General features: G+C 31.2%; 1 protein-coding gene across 1 annotated transcript in view; it reads left to right on the top strand.

Annotated features, from left to right (window-relative positions):
- The first annotated feature begins 5,589 nt into the window (after window positions 1-5,589).
- Window positions 5,590-21,678, top strand: part of egg (SET domain bifurcated histone lysine methyltransferase eggless) — a 148,880-nt gene continuing 132,791 nt past the window's right edge. The window contains exons 1-3 of the mRNA XM_075382333.1: window positions 5,590-5,958; window positions 8,311-8,889; window positions 20,234-20,345. Of these exons, the coding sequence (XP_075238448.1) occupies window positions 8,338-8,889; window positions 20,234-20,345 (664 nt within the window). The 5' untranslated portion in view covers window positions 5,590-5,958; window positions 8,311-8,337. The remainder of the gene's footprint in view (window positions 5,959-8,310; window positions 8,890-20,233; window positions 20,346-21,678) is intronic.

Raw genomic sequence — 21,678 nt, forward strand, 5'->3', positions numbered from 1 at the left:
TGCGAAGCCGCAGAGGGCTGGATGGACATGCAAAATTTAAATATTTCTGTGGCCAAGACGAAGTGTATGCTTCTCAAGGGCGCAGACAAATTTTCGTACATTCGTAACCCCTATATTAAGTATAAAGCCTGTGTAATCAGCCGAGAGAGTTCATAAGTACCTAGGTGTTTTGTTTGATGAGAAATTGCTGTTTAACAACCACATTAGGCAAGTAGCAACGGACGCCGTCTCTGATGCACAGGGTTAGGAGGATTACTCGGAAGGATTATGGGCTGTCGAGCCGTCATTTGTACATAGTGTACCAAGGTGTCTTCGAAAGTATAACCTCTTATGCTGCGTCCATTTGGACGCATAGGTTGGAAAGAAATCGAGCACTTATTCAACATTTAAGGAGTGCCCAGCGCAGATCCTTAATCGTATGCACTGGTGTGTTTAAAACAACCACCTACGAGGTTACCACTGTATTGGGAAAGTATCTCCCAATCGATTTGTGGTAAAAGTTCGGGCAGCCATGTGGAAATTGCGAAAAGGCAGGGGAGCCGAGGTATTTGAGATGCGGTTTCGAGCCGGGCCTGTATTGGAGCGGAACGGTAATCGCAATGCACTGGTTCTAAATTTCGAACAATTGCCCATCTCCCGCCTGCGAAAGAGGCTTTACAGCCTTGCGATGAAGCATGGCAGCAAGAATGGCACGCCACAAGTTAGGGTAGGTCCTTGTATAGATTTATACAGGACATGGGGGGATGGTACACCTCTAGTTCGTTGTTAAGGGCAACAGGAGCCCAAGTGCTCTCTAACCACGCGAATTTGAGCCAATATCTGTTTCGGTTCCACCTGGCAGCTGAAGAGCTGTGTGTCTGCTGGGAGGTCCAGTCGAACGAACACATGATGTTCGACTGCCCAGATCTTGGGGGATCGCTGCTTGGTTCAACCAGCATCATAGTTTAAGGGTTATAAGACTCCTACTGTTAGCTGGGAGGAAGCTAACTTCGAGAAATGGCTGGCCATCGGTCAAATATAGCTCCAAGTGCTATAATATGGTGAACAGGTACTTGTTGGCATTCAGAAACCTAGGCGTGGCAGCAAATTGCTGTCCTTGACAGAATAAATTTTAATTTATTGACAAGTCATATATTTTAGTATGTAGACGGGGTGCACCTACCCATTTTAGTAGTATATGACAAGTGAGTGGTTGGACACGCAAGCGAGTGGTGCAGGGCACCATGCTTATTCTGCTCATGCAGTTAGGTAAGCTCTAGGAACTAATTAGGATATTGGTCGCTAAACCATTTTGAGGAACAATAGCCGTTTGTGGTACGAACATTCGGTCTTATGCTTTAGAGCAACTGAATTTAGGAGTGGTGGTGGGAGAAATGCTAGACAAACAAATCTTCTTGGAAGTTTATTCTTATTTTACTTTTTTTATATTTGACAATATGAATTCATTTATTCTTTTATTGACTAACTAAATGAGAAAGAGATTGTAGAAGTGTATTTTCAACAAGGTGGAGCAGTAGCAGATATCTCCAGTGTTTTGGTAAATTTACTATGTTTTTGGGGATAGGCTCAAGTATATCCAACAACAAACATTCCCAGATCTTATAAATGGAGATTTATATATTTGGGGAGGAATGAAACGATCTTTTTTAAAAAAACAATTCTCATATTCCAGGTGAACTGAAAAGTAACATATCTAAATTTATAAATACAATCACTTTTTTAGTGTTCCAGGTTGTATTTTAAACGTATTGAAATGTGTTTAGGTATGTCTGGAGGCATATTGCAGCCATATTGAACATCTGCAGTAAATAAAAATTCATTGAAGTATTATAAAAAAAAAGTAATAGTAGTGGTTGTAAAAGTAGGTGCACATTTCATTTGGGGCTCCCATAATTTGCTATTATATTAATATCGGAATTCATTAATTTCACTAGGCATGGATTATTTAAATGTTCCACTTAAGGGTATTGTAATACATTTTAATGAGTATTGCAATCGTATCACTGTACATCAGACGTTATCAATATTGCAGTGAGGGCTTGAAAGCCCTTGACAAGAGTCAAGATTTCTGACCATTTACAAACACAAATAGATTAACAATTATAAAAAATCTTGATTTTCTTCACTTGTATCAAAAAACATACACATAAGTTGAATAGCATCTGTGTTAATTTCCCTTTATTGTAAGACTGTAATCTATAGGATCATCTTATATCAAATAAAATAGACTGGTTACACTTGTTTTAATGTTTCTTGTTAACATTTACATGTTTAAGTATATTACATTTAATATGAATTATATTGTTGTGTTGTGTTTATGATGTATGAGATGAGATGATCATGACTATCTGTTATTAAAAACAAGAGTGAACAATACAGTGAAAAATAATAAAATATATTAAACATGAGCTGTAATAAGCCAGCTGAATATACAGCTTTCTATAAAGAAGAAGACAAGACAGTAGGTAAATTTATTTTAAGAAATATAGAGAAAGTAATATATGATACTGAACACATGTAACACAACAAAAACGAACTAAATAAGCAGACACTTTTTAATGCTAAATATGAGTAAAAAAACAACATTATTCTTAATAAAACTCTAAGCTGGGTCATTATTACTAATTAGTTACGTCCATGTACATTCTCCTATGATGTATAATTTCCCTCAATTGTCAGAACATGTTTTATGGATGTAAAAAATGTTTTATAGGGGACAAATCATTTTGACAAGAAAATATGAGTGAAGAAAATTGCTATTAGGAAAATAAAATGTTAACTTATTCATGTATTTATATATGAAATGGAATCTTCGCTAAACAGAATAGCCACTTATTATTAAAAAAATAATGATTTCCACCTTCATCAAACCAAACAACAAAACTGTTTTTGTAACTCAACACAATAAGTCATTCTTGTAAGCCTGCTATGGCTTACAAGAATGACCTTACTATGGGCCTTACTATGCTTCTGCTACCAGTAGTAATAAATTACCAAACCACTTAAAAACTTTTTCCACCAATTTATTTAAAATAAATTTAAGAGGGTATTATTTTACAGAAGCAGTATTAAACTGTCAATGAGTTTTCACATATTACATTATTAAAAAAAAAAAAATGGATTTTCTTCCCATTCATTTTTATTTTTTTAATGTATACATGCTTAATTTACTAGTGCAAATGTTTAGTATAGTGCAAAAGTAAAAATATCCCTCAATAAAAAAGTAAAAGTTTCTTTAGTTTGACATCCATAAGAAATAAACAACTAATTGCAAATAAGCATGCTTCTTTGAATAAAATAAAATCGATTTAAATAACTTTAGGCAGAAATAATTAAAAGAGTGGCAAAATATTTTTCTTCAGCTGTGTACAGTCATACTAATCTCTATCTTTACTTATGTTTCTTAATTAATTTTACATATGCCAACCTCCATAGTTGAGTAGGTAGTGTTTCAGCATTTCATGTGGGGGTCCTGAATATCAGTCAGACATGGCATCTTTTCATATGCTACCAATTTCATCAGGCTAGTGACCATAGAAATTAATGTGTGCTCTTTCAAAAAAAAAAAATCTGATGTAGACACAACATGATTGACTTCCTTGTATGCCTATTAAATTACATATACACATTTTTGGGTACTTCATTTAAATTTATTTCATTTTAAAGTGAGACGATCCTCCAATTCTTTAATAAAGTGGACAGTTATACAACTGCATTGTGGTGGACAACACATTGCATCACATTTTTTTTTTTTGGTGTCTATATCAGCATTTTATATTAGTTTAATTTTGTTTCACGTTGCTCAAATAGTTATGTGGTGTAAGAGAGAATGTTTTGGTCTGTAACCATGGACATATCAGATCGAATCCGACTTCATATAAATATATTATTTTACCTTTTTTTTTGGATTTAAATATATTGATTTATTAATAATTATTAACCTCTGTAAAAATTTTATAATTAACATGAAAAGTAAATAAAATTTTATTTCACTAATAACTGAAGATTTTTTTCATTTTTTTTTTGTCAGAGGTTAATAATTATCAATAAATCAATGTATTTAAATTTAAAAAAAAGTAAATGAAGTCGGAATCGAACCGATGTGCCTTCTCCTTGTAATATCCAAATATTTCATTAATTAAAATTTTATTTGGCTATAACTCTGGAACCAATGAAAATAAGTACCACTTATATCGTTGAAAAGCTCTCACTGAGAGTTTATTTCTGAAATTAAGAAAAAGTCCAAAATCCAAATTTTTTTTGAATTTGGTCTTTTATGGACACTTTTGGTCCAGTCGATTGCAATCAAAAGGGGAGGTGCAAAACTATACTAACTTTACTATACTATACTATACTGTACTAACAATCAAGTACTACTACACTACCAACTATACCATACTTTTTGTTTTGTTTGTTACAACAATCCTAAATCGAAAATTTCAACATTCTACGGGTTATCGTTTTTGAGTTATGCGAGATAACACGTACGTACGTACAGACGCCACGCCGAAACTAGTCAAAATGGATATTTACGTTGAAATCCCTTACTTCGTACAAGGAAGTATAAAATAATGAAATAAAATTTAAAAAAATACATATTATGATCACAGGGTGCTGGCTGTAAATGTTGAAGCTCAAATTATGTTTTGACTGTTGCTGTTGATAACCACTACACTAGTATTTCATGTATTTATATTTAAGATTTTTCATAAGGAGTTTAATCATCTCTATTTTTTATAATTAGTTTTGTTCTGTGTGACCATGTTTTTTAGTTTCCCTTCATCCATCCAGGCAAAGGTTGGAGAATACCTTTTCTGTCCTTGTCAGGTGCAATTAATGTATAGTTATCTAATGATTAGAATAAATACTTATTTATGTATTTCCCTCATTAAATAATTAAACTACCAGAACAAACAGCCTTGTTGAACGGAGGTACAAATTACTGAGTTTAGTCGCAAAGGCGACTGACAATTACATTAAAAAAGTTTAGTTTCCAAAATTTAGCACTGTTTGATGGATTTGATACTAGTTCGTGGATATAGGTGTTCTTTGGTGGTTGGGTTTCAATTAACCACACATCTCAGTAACGGTCGATATAAGACTATACTTCATTTACATTCATACATACCATCCTCATTCATCCTCTGAATTACCTATCACCTTACGTTGGTTCCGTAGGCTAAAGAGAAAAAGAAAGAAGCACGGTTTGATGGATTCTGTACTTACTAGATAATTTTTAATATTTGTATAATTATGTTATACAGAATGTTTATTGATTTTATACACCTATATTTTTCACAAATTTTTTGTGAAAATATAGATTATGATTGTTTACTATTGTGTGTACATTTTCAAATGGCGTGCCGCAAATAAAAACTGAATTATAATGATTTTTTTCATATTGACGCTGCTTTCTGCATGTGATTTTCATTAAAATTTTTGGTTGATGTAGGGTATGTGGTAAATTTAAATTATTGTTGTTTCTTATTAACAGTTTTAATTTTACAGAATTTTTATAGTTAGTACAACATGTCTTCCGTCAGGAGTGCTAGTAAACCGAAGCATTCATTTAAGGTTTGTTGCATTTGCGTTAGTCTAGATTACGGACCGGCGTTGTGTATGACTATTGTGATAGTTGTAGGTACATTAATTAGTTGTAGGGTTAATTTGTTTAAACACTTACTGCTAGTTTATTTTGGGAGGCTTTTGAAATTCGTGCATTGTTTTATTCACAAGGTAATTCGTTAAAACACAGTTGAAAAATAGATGTTTAGAAGAAACTTAGTTACACAGATTTCAGTGTAATTTAATCTCAAACTTAGGAAGTTTGTTTACTATTTACTGTTGGAAGCAGTTCTCGTTTTTATCTAGATAATTATTAGATTTACAGAAATTTAATATTTTTTGGCTATTCTTTTGTAGCTATTTGGAAAAACATAATAAAACAATGAATAAATGGTAAGTAAAATAATGAATAAAACTGTGACATTACTTTACAATTTCCATAAATATCAATTGTTGTAACATAGATTAAAGTATTAACATTTCCAAATCTAAAGCCTTTTTATGTCTTTTATAAAAATTAATGTTCCAAATTTACATTTAACTTTTACATTTTTTGGCCAATTCTGAGTATTATTTTCAACGTTTAATTTCCATGTTCATCATATTTTCAGGGAAAATGATTATGAACAGTTGCATCAGTACTAAATGTGTATTCTCAGACAGTTGACTCGAATGGTTCGTATTCTACTGTCTCATCATAACAAGCCACATATCATGCCCAAAAATTGTTTAATGTATCAGGATATATAGGTGCCTGATTTAATAAAAAGTTTAGTAACAACATAATTTTAGCTATTGAATCGTTGATTAAAGTTTTCACACATAAAGTTTTTTTAAATATATTTTATGAAAAGTAATGTTCTACATGACCTGATAAAACTTTTAAAAGTAAGAACTAACCCATACAAAATGATTTACATATTAAGAGTATTTGTGTGAATAACATATAGAGTTTGTGATGATGAATTATGTAATGTATAATTACTTTACAAAGTAATAATGAAGTTTGAAAGATATTTTTAAAGAATGGAATCAAATTAATACATTTGAACAGTTCTACAGCTGTAGTTTCATTATTGTCTTTTTCTGTGTATATTTTGCACTGTGTAGTGTATTAAGACTTTCTTTTTTGTATTTGTACTTGTATACTTACTTTTTTGTATGTATAATATCTTGTTGTATCTGAACATGTAATCCATTTTTATTTTAACCCAGTGAGCTTTTTTTCTAATATTAAATTTGTAAGCAAATGTATGCTATTACTAATGCTGTATCTGTTTTGAAATTATATTTCTGTTTCTAGTCCTCTTGAAGTGATTGATCTCTTGTGTTAATACTTGTATTTATCCTTGAATTAGTTTTTCATGTTGTATTTACATTAATTAAGAACTGGATGCATTGTCTGTTGCTATCATAGGAAGGTATTTAACATCTTACCACTACATTTATAAAAATATATTCATTCACTAATGTAGTGACTAATATACTAACCTATATTGTGGAGTAATAGTGTGTCTTGACTACCTTTCCATTTAGAAGCCACTAGGTTCAAACCTAAATAATCATAAAATGGTGCATAAAACTCCATGTTTGTTGTTATATTTTCTTACCCAGTATTTATTATTATTATTACTTCTATATACTATTGTTATTCCTACTTCTCTATTCTATTGACCTTGTGCTAATTATTTCACAATCTGTTGACCAAAATTTCAACTTTTCTTTCATTTTCCTCTCCAATTTTTATATCATCTGATGACGACATATCCATTCTTCTTTTATACTGTCTTGTCTTGGATTTTTCATTTAAAATTGTATTTCCATTGTCTACATGACTGTCCATAGATGTAATTGACAACTATTTTACCTCACAAATTTTTTTATTATGCAAGAGTATGCTATCATATAAAGAAGGGGAATGTAGTTTGAAAGAACACATTTCTTTTGAAAATGAATTTTTAGTTTCCATTACTTTTTCCACTTGTCTTCAAAACCTAGTGAATTCTGTGCTTTAAGTTTTTGTTATTCGGGCTGTGTCAACAATTAATTAGTCTGTACCCTCAGCAACTACTGAAAACTCTTCTACTTCCAGAGATTATGCCTTGTTATGGCTTCTCTGCAGTTAGTTGTTATGGTGACAGTGTGGTGTCACGATTCTCTTAAGGTTTGGAAGCTCTCAACTACAAACAATAAGCAAGCAAACTACAAGGTCTCATATCTGCAGTAAGCTAGTGAATGTGCATCTATACCAGAACTATACCAGTTAGTGTTGAGACTCAGGCATTTGTTACCATACTATAAGGCTGGATTTCAGAGTAGTTCATCAGGTTGTTGATAGCCAGTTTGTTTCCAAGTACACCAATAATGGATCACCACGGTGTGGTGATCCATTTATCTTAGCCTTGTAATGTGATGAATTAAGTCAAATTTTACAGGTGACTGTTGCTTTGAATAATGTATCTTCTAAATAATTATGTCTTCTGGATCATTCATAACTTTCTTAAGGTCTGCAAAATTAACATTACATTTTCAGGAAAAAATTAACGAAGCAGTACTACTTCTCAGAAAAAAAGGTTTGCTCATATTTTTCCCCTCCAATCTATGTACCTCTGCTGTTTTTACATCTATAAATACTAGAGCGATGAAATGAATTTATTAAAAATAACACTGTAAATGCTGTTTTGAATTCTAAATTCAATTATGTAAGTTATGTATATTGCTTTAATTTTGATTTATTCATTTTAGATTTTCATGGATTTATTACTTTGAGTTATGGAAATCGATAATGGCTTTACACTAAACAGCAGCCAAATAAAAGATGATGCATGCACTATAAATAAAAATGCTAATGAAGAAGAATCAAATGAGAACATAAAAAATATGAATGATAAAAGAACAGACTCTGGTGATTCTGACGCTGATTTGATTGTTGAAACTTTGGTAGTTAAAGATATAAATGAGATTTTACAAAAAGGTAGGAGGAATAGAGGAAATCCTGGGGAAATTATAGATATTTGCGATGAGGATATTTCTAAAACTACCTCTACCTCTAATACTATTTCTACTGTTACTTCTGTTTCTAAGTCTTCAGTAGATAAGAAAATTGATGAAATAATAGATATATGCGATGATGATGATGATGATGATGACTGTGATCCAGATGAGAAGTTAAAACGTTCTAAATGTGTTAACATAAATTGTAAATCTGGGGAAAATCTTGAATTGTGTGAAGCTATGTTTGTGTTCCTATACTTTGGAATGAAGAAAGCTAAAGATCAGCTTGTATGTGAACAGTGCTTCAACATGGCTTTGAAACACCAAGAGGTGATTGTTTTTATTACTTAATGTTTTTAATTTTAAACTGCAATTGAAGTTGTAATAATTTAGTTAAGTACATTTATAAATATATATTTATTTAGTTAGTTATACAGGGTGTCCCAGGAAGAAACAGAGAAATGTTTAGGACATGTTCTGCTGGTGAAAATAATGAAAAAAGTTCATATAAATATAGATCTGGAAATGCTTTGTTTTTGAGTTACAATTAGCGAAAGATTTTACCCAGATTTCAGCTCTTCTAAAAAAAAAAGCCTACTGTAATTTTTGGGACCCAAATTAAGGTGTAAAGTTGATGGTTTCTAATGTAATTTGAGCTGGGAAATAGTTTTAAACAGGTCCCAGAACTGTAATTCCAGTAGTTTTTAAGATATCGATATAAAACACGAAATTTGCTGTCGAAAAACAAGTTTTTATTGAGTTTGTAATACAATAGCTTTGTTAAATGTCTAATAAATGCAGAAAATTTAGCAACAAAACTTGTAGAGAATTTCATTCTGAGAAATTAATATAATTACAGCCAATGAAAAGTAAATAAAAACTTGTAAAAATCGGTGTTTTATTGAAGTAAAACAGACAGAAAATCGTATTATTCTTTCTATACCTAATAGACATTCTTTTTAAAAACAAAAATTGTAATTACTGAAAATAATTTTAAAAGAAATACAAAATTTATAAACTATTTAGCTTTGTATATTCAATAATTAACGTAGGTAAATGAAAATAATTATGTAAAAAGCTAAATTGAAATGTATGGTTCTTTAGAAAAATTAAAAAAAAAATTTATTGGCAATACTAACAATTGATCAACAATGAAAATTGTATACTTTGTTTGAATCTGTTGTGATAAGTTTTCATACAGATAAAGGAAGTGTAATGTTATCAAATTTTAGTGTAAAAATACAGTTTAAATGTACCTTTATATATGTTGAGGATGTACCTTTAAAAATAAGATTACAAATTTTTTCCAGGATGATGGTGTAACGCCACATTTTTCTTTTCATTGGTGGACCAATCAATTGGCCACCATGATCATCTTACTTAATGCCTCTAGATTACTTCGTTTGGGACCAAATGAAACTAGTATATTGACAAAACATTAATACTAAGGAAGGGTTATTCATCAAGTATAAAATGCTATTGAATTTATGCAAAACGATCCTGAAATGATTTGGAAAGCCACCAGAAATATTTTACATTGGGCAGAGTCTGTGTACACTGTGAAGGAGGGAATTTGAACAATTATTGTAACTGAGATTTGTTATTCTGTTACCATTTATCGCCCATGCATTTTATTTTTTTGTTTTGCTGTGTTAAGAATAATGTTTATTAGGTACAGAAGGAATAATATGATTTTCTGTCTATTTTGCTTCAATAAAAAATTGATTTCTAAAAGTTTTTATTTGCTGTATTTATTTTCTCAGAATTAAATTTTCTACAAGTTTTTTTTTTTACTAAATTTTCCACATTTCTTAGTCATTTAACAAAGCTATGATGTAACAAACATACAAAAAAAATTGTTTTTTGACACTGAATTTTGTGTTTTATGTTGAACATCTTAAAAACTATTGAACTTACAGTTCTGGGACCAGCTTTATCCTATTTCCTTGCTCAAATTACATAAGACATCATCAACTTTACATCCTAATTTGGGTCCCAAAAATTACAGTAGGGATATTTTTTATTAGAAAAGCTGATATATGGGTAAATCTTTCACTAGCTGTGACTCAAAAACAAAGAATTAAGAACCTATGTTTATATGAACTTTTTTCTTTATTTTCTCCAGTAGAATATGCTCTGAAAGTTTCTATGTTTCTTTGTTAGACACCTGTATATATACAGATATACCACAAAGTTCTCCTGGGACTTTAATAACCTTTTCTACTCGTGAAAGTAATGGAAAAAGTTCAGACAAACATATGTCCTAAAATGCTTTGTTTTGTAAGTTACGGCTAGTGAAAAATTTCACTCGGATTTCAGCTACCCTGGTGAAATGAGGTACTGAACATTTTAGAATATTAATTAAAGATCAGAAATAGTGACTTCTTTTGGTGTCTGGCCTGAAAAATTGAATAAAATAGGTCTCAGAACTGTATCTGCAGTAGTTTTTGAAAAATCTTTGGTGAAAACCAATAAATTGGAGTAAAAAACCCTGTTTTTTATGTTTGACATACAATAACCTTTTAAATTGGTTTTAAACGCATAAAACTTTTAAACAAAAGCTTGTAGAGAATTTAATTCTGAACAAATTTGTTTATAAGTTGAATAAAAGAAAATTTGAAAAATTCAAATTTTATTTAAATAAAATTTGTTCCTAAATAGGAATAATATATTATTGCATTTGTCAGAGCACTTATTCAATGTAAATAAAAACCATATTCTTTTTTGGTGGTGTGAAAAATTTGTTAAACACAAAATTTACTGTTAAAAACTGCTTAACAAAATCGGGGTATTCCATTTTAATTCAACAAATGATCAGTGCATCACTATTTTTGTTATTGATGATATTTGGTATATGAAAAACTACTCACCTTGTAGTGGCCAAAAGATATTTTTTTATATTTAAAAAAAAATTTTTTCTTGAGTAATAGACTATTTTCTAACTCGCAAACAGGTAAAAACAGCTATTTTTGTCACTTTTCCAGGAGCTGTTGCATTCTGATTTTACATCGTACAGAGGTTTAAGAAGGGCTTTTTGGAAAGAGTAAAATTTGAACTTCATCTTAGTATACTCAAAATTCATTTTGTTACATAATGTTGTAATGTTTACTGAAGTTACATTTACAAATTGTTTTCTTTTTTTCAAATGTTGGGCCCAAAATAAATAATGAATGGCTTAGGGGTAACAGGCCTGTTTTTTATCTTTTAATTCTTGGGAACTAGTAGTACTTGTGAAAAAAAATTGGACTGTTACCAAGAGTGTCCGTCATTAAAAAAAATGGCCACCAAGTCGTAAGATTTTGAAAATGTCTCATTTTTGGGCCCAAAAACCACATTTGGGATAGGTGACAAAAATCTGAAATTTTTACAGCAAGTACTTTTTATGTCTTTTAAAACCATTAAAATATTTTGTTACTGAAAGGGGTTGATGAGCAATGAAGCCATAAAAACTGCTAAAAACACCATCCTTCTAAAGAATTCATAGCATCCATTTTTTCAGATAATAATGTAGGCCTATTATATAAAATATTTTGATTTGTCTTTAATGAGATAGCTTATATTTTGATAGTTTTTTACTGAAAGTATGACTCATACACACAAACTCATGTTTAAATACAAAAGTGAATAGCCATGCATGGACATGAATGTTTGCGTAATTCTGAACATAAACATTGTAGAAGGTTCATTTACCGTTTTGATTTCAGTGTGATATGTTGTATTGTTGCTGGTGTTAATACTGTGGTTAGGTAATATACACTTATTTATAAAGTAATTTTATTAGCAGTGAACTTCTCTTTTATGCATTATCTTTTACTTATTAATTAAATAAATTTTTATTTTAGCTGTAGAGAAACTGATATAAGACAAAGTGAGGTGCAATTGGTAGTTTTATAATTTATTCTAACAATATTGTTATTGTAAGAAGCCTTGCATTTTATAAAAATCGATTATGGAGTGTTCATTTGGCATTTTCACTGAAACAGTATGTCACAAGTTGATTTACAATAGATCTTTAGTATTGCATGATATTTTAGAGTTTACTGAACAGCAAATAATATTGATATCTTTAAGAAGTGGATACACTAAAACAAAAAATATCTATACGTTTCATAAAATCGAATATTTAGATAAATATTTTCTTATTGATGGGAAAAGTTGCTCTGATCTATTTAGCTCACACTAAACCGGTTAAGAAGTTTCTTAGAGAAATATCTTTGACACTTTCAACCAGCAATCCAAATTTAAAATTAATTCCAGGCATTTTTTACTGTGTACAAAATGCTTAAAAAAATTAAAAAAACACAAGATGATACAGAAAACGAACCGGAATGTCAAGATATATTTGAGCCTCAATGTGTTGTAGTTAGATCTGTGTATAAAGCTTGTTCAGCACTTTGCAAGTTATAAATAAAATAAAAACATGTGTTTTTTATCTTGTACCATGGAAAAGGACCATGTGATGTTATTGGTGGAAAAGTAAAAAGGACTGTGACTAAAGCAAAACCTTCAAGGACAGTCAACAATCAAATTGTACACCTGAAATGTACCATTATTGCAAAGACAATATTAAAAATATAACATTTATTTTCTGCTCTAATAAAGATGTTCAAGAGACTGAAGAATTCCACAGTTCTCATCAGTTAATCACAACAGTCCCAGAAACAAGAACCTTTCACAGTTTTATTCCAACAAGTCAGAAATGTATTCTGAAAGTCCGGGTGACCTCTGAATCAGAAACATTTATGTTAGTGTGAGTACATAAGGATATTAGTGCTTCTGATTGCTTTGTAGGTTTACCAAAGCCAAAATATAAAAATTATGTCTGCTGCATATACGATGGCAAGTGATGGTTAGGTGAAGTCATTGAAGTCAAAATACATGAAGATGAATATCAAATACACTTTTTCCAGACACAGGGTCCTGAAACTGCATTCAAGAAATCATTGAAGGATAATCAAACATGAGTTCAACTGGAAAATATTTTAAAGATTCTCACGCCTTCAGAGCTTTTTCTACCAGCTACTGAAAGGGGACGCAACATTACATCAAAGATGAATTAGGACATATCAGTTCTACTCAATAAAAAAATGACATAAGTACTAAGTTATGTTACTTAAGTTTATTATCAAAAAGTGCAAGATTTATTCATAACTTTCATTAGCAGGAGTAAAATAAAGTAAAAGTGAATTGAACAACTTGTTAAAGTATTTGAATTGTTTATCATTTTGTAATTATTATTTATTATTCTGTAATTGACTATTTATCATTTTGTAATTGACTATTTATTATTAATTTATTCATTCTAATGAGTTTAGTAGTAATTTTTACAATCTGAAAAAAATACATACCATCAGTATTTTTGGATGCGTTATTTATGGTTAGAAGGAACAATATTTTTAGTTGTTTTTGGATATGTTGTTTATGGTTAGAAGGAATGATGATATTTTTAGTGGTTTTGTTGCTTCATTACTTCTCAACCTCTTTGAGTAACAAAATAATTTTATATGGTTTTAAAGGACATAAAAAGTACTAGCTGTAAAAATTTCAGATTTTTGCCACCTATCCCACATGTAGTTTTTGGGCCCCAAAAATGAGACATTTTCAGATTTTTACGATTTTAATGACTGACACTTGGTAACAGTCCAATTTTTTTTCATAAGTACTATTAGCACCCAAGAGTTAAAAGGTAAAAAACAGCCCTGTTACCGTAAGCACTTTATTATTTATTTTGGGCCCAAAATTTGAAAAAAGAACAATTTATAGACATAACTTCAGTAAACATTATAAGATTTGGTTTTGTAACAAAATGAATTTTGAGTACACTAGATAAAGTTCCAACCTTACTCTTTCCAAAAAGCCCTTTTTAACCCACTGTATGATGTAAAATAAGAATGCTACAGCTCATGGAAAAAGTGGTGAAAACGGCTGTTTTTACCTGTTGGCGAGTTAGAAAATAGTCTATTACTAAGGGAAAAATTTTTTTAAAAAATATAAAAAAAATATTTTTTGACCACTACAAGGTCGCTAGTTATATACCAAATATCATCAAAATCAAAAATAGCGATACACTGATCATTTGTTGAATTAAAATGGAATACCTGTTTGAATGTGATCGGTTTGCCATAGAAGTAATGCTGTACTTATTTACAACAGAGGAATATGCTGATGTGGTATTCATTTTGGGTTTGTGTAATGGTAATGCTACAGCTGCTGTAGTAGCATATATGAAATACATTTTCCAAATTGCAGGACTCAGATCCCAAAACAATTAGTGCAACTTTCGCAATCTTTGGGGAACAGGTTCACTACAAAGCAGGTGTAAAACCTAGTATTTAAACTGCTATGAACAATCTTTCCAACACAATGATGTTATTGATGAAATTATTATCGATGCAGTTCAACGCAGTCCAGACATCAATATATGATGTCTTTCTAAGTGGATCGGATCATCGAATCAGGGTTTTGGATTCAATCATCTGAAGGACATTTAAATAAAACAAGTGTTATCCTTATAAACAGCCAGTTCAACATCTACACCCAGGAGATAGTTCACTTCGTTTGGCATTCTGCAACTGGTGAAATACAATTCGACAACTCTATAAGTATATTTTGTTTACTGGCGAGGCAAATTTGACTCAAGATGGTATTAAAAATTTAATAAATTAACACCAATGAGCATAAATGGACGAAAGTAAATCATCATGAAATGGTGGAAGGCAGTTTTCAACAGCAATGTAGCGTCAATATATGGTGCAGCCTCATTCACAATCAGCTTTTTGGACTGTTCACATTACCTGGTCGCTTAAATGCTGAGGTCAACTTATCCTTTCTTCAAGAAAAATTGGTGTAGCTGCTTGAAGATGTTCTCTTTTTCTGAGATGCAAAGTTTACCTCCAGCACAATGGCAGACTTCCCTACTTCTCTTATTTCTTTTCCACCCACTTAAATTATCATTTCCCTGAGAGATAGAGTAGTTGTGGAGGTCCACATTTCTAGCCACCAAGATCACCTGATATATAACACCTTTAGATTTTTGCACCTGAGGATGGATGATAACTATTGTATACAAAACAGAAATACATTCTCATGAGGAATTAATTGTCCATATTATGGATGTGGTTGAGCAACTTAAGGATGCCCTGAAGAACTGAAAAGAGCAACAAAAAAATCAGTACAGAAGTTTGCTAAGAGATATGTTGAAAATGGCAGGCTCATTTTTGAATGTTTATTATAAACTGGTATGTATAATTCACTTTGATCTTGTGTACTGTTTCTAAATAAAATTTGAATTTTTCTAACTTTTCTTAGATTTACTCAACTAATCTTACACCATTTTTTTCAGAATTAAATTGTCTGCAATGTTTGTTTAAAAGTTTTATGTGTTTAGTACCCATTTAACAAAATTATTGTAGGTCAGACATAAAACATTGGGTTTTTTACCCCAATTTATTGGTTTTCACCCCAGATTTGTTAAAAACTACTGTAGATACGATTCTGGGACCTATTTTATCCAATTTTTCAGGTCAAAAACCATTATAATTCACTAATTCTGTCCCTTAATTAATATCCTAAAAGTTTCAATATGACCTTATTTCACCAGAGTAGCTGAAATCCAAGCAAAATCTTTCACTAGCCATAATTTACAAATGAAGCATTTTAGGATAAATGTTTGTATAAACCTTTTCCATTATTTTCACAAATAGTATAGGTTATGAAAGTACCAGGAGAACTTTGTGATAGTCTAATTATATATGTAAATGTTCATTGTGTTCAGAAGGTTCATGCTAAACTTCACAGTTATATTATTCTGATTAAAATAATGTACAAAGTATTATTTAAATATGAGAATAGGAATGTTTTGTTTTTGAGTTATGAACAGAGTTTATGTTTACCTGATGCAGGTACCTGTTTATGAACAGGAAAACATTTTTTTCTATCTGTAGCCTCAGAAGTTAAACAATCCAGTATCATATTAATTTGAAAGAAATTTTAACATTAAACACAATTTTATATAAATAAATTTTACTTAAGCTCTTAAAGTAAGCAATATGTATTGTAATATATGAAGATTGCTACAAAACAGATCAATTTCTCCTTCAATTTTATTAACAGGACAGTTTATCTTGCACAATAAGAAACAAAGTTTTAAGATTTTACAAAAAAGCAGTTTCTGTCCTTAAATCAACTGTAGAAACATTTCCATCAGTTAGACCTTAATTAAATTTATTGTTATATTAGTTCAACAGTATTTTTCCAACTTTGAAATGTGAATAATTTTTAACTTATTCATTTTTGTTGATGTGATCACCTGTACTCTTCCATCTTATGTAATCAGTACATAAATACAAGTATTTGAACTGAACAAATACAAGTATTTATTCCTTGTTTTAACAATCATTCCAGACAACTTAGCAATTTTTGAGGGCAGACTGTATGAGATCTTTTATACGTTTATACAGGGTCATTCACAGGAATCGGGTGTTTTTAAAATAATCATAAAAAATTGAATATTTACGTTAAAAAAATGTTATTGGTACTGAAACACTTGTTAAATCAAAGCATTTGTTACTTACTCATGAACGAAAAATTATGTCCGGCAAGTGATGTCCATTTTGGGCAATACATTGTTGTAGTCTTTCATGGTAACTGGCCTCAATTCTTTGCATCAATCTGGGTGACGTGATGACGAATTGCGATATTTAGGTCCTCCAGTATATGCGGTTTATTGCCGTACACACGCGATTTCAGAAACCCCCACAGAAAAAAATCACAACTACTCAAGTCGGGGGACCGAGGGGGCCAAGGAATGTCGCGAATCTGGAAACGATCCGTCCCCGAAACAAGTTATGGAGAACAGCCCTCGCTGTGCGCGCTGTAGCTCCATCCTGCTGGAATAACACATTTTGAAAATCGATTCCCCGGTTTCGTAACTCAGGGATGAAAAACGTATTCAACATCGCAATGTAACGATCAGCTGTTACAGTTACGGCAGTGTCATTTTCTTCAAAAAAATATGGTCCAATAACACCGACCTTTCCTGTTGCACACCAGACAGTCACCTTTGGGCTATGAAGTGGTCTCTCGTGAAGCTGATGTGGGTTTCTTTCTGCCCAATACCAGCAATTCTGTTTGTTGACGAAGCCATTCAGATGAAAATGGGCTTCGTCACTCAATAACAATAACAAATTTTCATTTTCTTCAAAAATGGTAAGCATTTATCGACAAAATTGTAATCGCTGCGTGAAATCTTGCTCGTTTAACTGCTGCACGACGGCTATCTTGTAAGGATGGAAATGCAGGTCTGTATGCAGAATTCGTCTTACCGTACTTGTGCTCATTTGAAGTGCTGCTGAATGCCTCTGAATAGAGCGGCGTGGGCTTCTGACAATGGCTTCCCTTACTCGTTCGATATTCTCCGGAGTGCTAGCAGTTCGTCGGGGACCGGGTGGTTTTTTCTTCAATATTGAACCACTTGTTCGAAGGTTGTTTACCCATCGCAATATTTATTGTGTTAGGAGAAGGGACACTTGCATTACGATGGATATTAAACTGACGGCAGAAATCTCGCTGAACAGCAGTTACGGATTCGTCATTTCGCACAAAACTGTCATGCACGTACAGGTGTTGGTCTAGCGTCCACGGTTCAATCTCAACGACTAAAATGTAAATGCTATGAACAAAGGAAACGTCAGACACCCGCCATGTGCACCTCCCACCACGAACGCCCGAGTACAACCCACTTCAAAAAGATCCGGTTCCCGTGAATGACCCTGTAATTGTCTAACATCTTGTTAACTTCTACTGGTATAACTTTCTTGAGGCTTAATATTGACGATAGGTTCATTAAAAAGAATTTTGAGTCTAATGCAACATCTAAATGCTGTGGATGAAACTCTTCAATTACACTCTAATTAATCTTATACTTTTTTTGGAACTACATTAGTATGCAGTCTACCATACAGAACATGCCTCAGTTTTATCATGATGTCTGTATATAATCTGATATAGAAGTCAGATATAAATAATAAATATGTTTTTCGTTGTAATAATAAGTTATAGAATTTACTTATTTTTAAAAATTAACTAATAATTAAAAATGTTAAGTTTAGTTAGGTAATATTGTTTCCATGTCCTGAACTTCGTACTGTATCAATATAACCCGATCAAATTTAACCTAATTCTTGAGTTGCTCACTAACCTTTTCAGATTAATATTAAATATACAAATGTACATGCAGTCTAAGTAGCACCAGTTTTGATAGACCACATACTAAGTGTAAACTAATGTTAGACCACATACTATTCTCATTATTTAATTCTCTTTCCTGAGAAGGAGAAAAACAATAATTATGAAAATTTAGCTTCAACCTGTTTTTTTATATATAATTCAGTTGCCTTGTTAATGTCATCCTGTAGGCGATTGAAGTCAGCTTAATACCTTATAACAGAACAGAGTTTAAGGTCATCAATGTGTAACTAAGACTAATCTTTAATCAACAGGAAGAGTCCATATTTATTAACAGTAATAATAGTAAGAATAATAATAATGATTAGATTAAATCACTTTAGTGTACACCAAATATTAAGTTGAAAAAAGATGAAGTATTTCCCCTTTGTTTTAACTTCAAAAACCCATTAAATAAGTTAAAAAAAAAATCATCACCAAAAATCATATCATTTGAAGCACGTGTGCATAATTGTTAACAATTTCTCAAATATTTTAGGATTGATACTAATTACAGAAATTGGTGTAACTAATATCAGGGAAGACACACTTATCAGGAACAGGAAATAGTAAAAAATCTATACATAACAATAATAGTACACAGTGGTAATAAACAATGAGAGAAATTTTATATAAAAAAAAAGAATTGGTTATAAAATATGTATATACGTTTTCATGTACAGTCAGTAACATAGCCATAAAATTATTACAAAATTTGTGATCTGATTGTCACTCTAACATTTGTAGTTGAAATTTTGGTAGTAGTTTTGGAGTATCTCCATTCTCAAAACTACTTTTAGCATTGAGTATCGCAGAAGTGGGATTGTTGATTAAATAACAGTGTTAAGCTCATCTCACTCTCTATCCTTACTGTTATGGCCTTTTCTGTTTTGTCCCTTCTGCTCTAATAGTTAAACAATTTCTTGGAACTAATCCTAATTCTTTATTTTAACATTTTAGATTTTTAAATATTACGTTGGACTGAGTATTTGTTAATTAGTTATGTACTGTCCTTTTAATTTTAGCTTGAATATTTATGCTTTTAGAATATTTAAACACCCTTTTTCTGCATAATGTAATATATTCAAGGATTTTATTATTTCATTGGAAATATAATCCTTTTGCTAACAAAAATTATGCAACACATTGGTGTAATTTATCTCCATTGTAAAGTGTTTTGTTTGTAATGGTTTTGCTAACCAGTTCACTTTAAGTTTTATACTTGTGGGTTATTATTATCAAAAGGATATTCTATGATCATTATTTTCAAGAATAAATCCTGTGAGGATGATGTTACTGCTTGGTTTATATCGATAAAGAAAGCAATATATTAAAATAAAGTATGAAAACAGCTTGTTTTTCTGGTTTGAAAAATTTTGTTTGTTTTATTTTTTGGTATTTTCATGTACATTGTATTTGTATTCATAAAATTATTTTTGCTTATATATAGAGCTTAGCAGGACTTCTAAATAAGCATGCCCCATTATTTGAAGCAAATTTTCCAGATAACAATGCTGTTGTTGTATTAGATTCTGATGAAGAAGGAGATAGTGAAAATAGAGGTGAGTATGACAGAATTTTAATAAATTTTAAATCTTGAAATGTTTTGCTTATAAAACGGGTGTTTCATAAACAATGCAACTCCTTTGTTTGACTATTGAAGTTATTACAAAAATATTAATGTTAATAAAGCTCTTATACAACAATATTCAAATTACCTTTTGTAACTTTACAATAAATGTTCAAAATGATTTCCTATAATCTGGATGCAGGTTCATTCAAGTTTCATAACATTTGCGGCTACTTTTCTCATTGTTTGCTCAATAATGTTTCAAATCTTGCTTTCAATGTTAGCCTTCAATTCTTTGAGTGTATGAGAATTGTTCTTAAAAACAATTTTTTTTAAATACCCCCAAAGGAAAACATCTGCTGGTGTGAGATCTGGGAATCTTAGAGGCCACAACCTTTTTTATCAAATGATGGCCAAAAAATTCCTGTAACATATTCATTCATTAGCAGTATAACACGTTGTATTATCCGCTGGAACCAACATTCTCATTCATGTAAATCTAACATGGCAGTAAACTGTTCAGTTAAATTGTAGTAAACCATATCATCTACAGATTTGTCAAAAATTAAAGGCCCTATTACATGACACCAGGAGTTCACACACCAAATTAAAATTTTACCTGCGTGTAATGGTTGTTCATGAAACATGTGAGGATTCTCAGTGTTCCATATTCAACAGTTTTGGCCGTTAATTTAGCCATCCAAGTGAAACCATGCCTCGTCACTGAAATAAACATGATCCAAAATTTCAATACAGTTATTATCAACAAGAGAAGGAAACCAATGACAATACTGTAAACATTTTCCATGATCTACTTTCAGTTCTTGAATGACACTGATGCAATGCAGTTGTAATTTTTAACCCTGAAAGCTGTAGATAATGGAAGCCCAGCCTGTAAAGATAATTTTCTGAGCGATTTTCTGGGTGTGCGAGTCGAACATTCTTTCACATCCTCCATAATTTCTACTGTTAACATGGATAGTCAACCTGAACTTTTCCGATCATGTGTCCCTCAGTCACACAAAATTTATTAACCAAACATGATATTGTCGACTTATTAGGAATTGAAGAATTGGAAAATTTTATCCGAAACTTGTCTTTCACTCGTTCCTAAGATTTATATGCGCAATAATCTCAATAATAAACACACTTTTGTCCTTGGAAAATGACATAGTTAACACAATAGAGACAAATTTATACAGGTGTAGCATTAGTTCATAAGAACATGTCAACTGTTACAAGCTGCTGCTAACCTTGAGTACAGTGTTGCCAACTGACGTGTAGGGAGAAATAAAATTTAACTATGTGTGAATTTTACCTTCTTA

This window comes from Lycorma delicatula, chromosome 1 (genome assembly GCF_047948215.1).
Source record: "Lycorma delicatula isolate Av1 chromosome 1, ASM4794821v1, whole genome shotgun sequence".
Taxonomy (NCBI): Eukaryota; Metazoa; Arthropoda; class Insecta; order Hemiptera; family Fulgoridae; genus Lycorma; species Lycorma delicatula.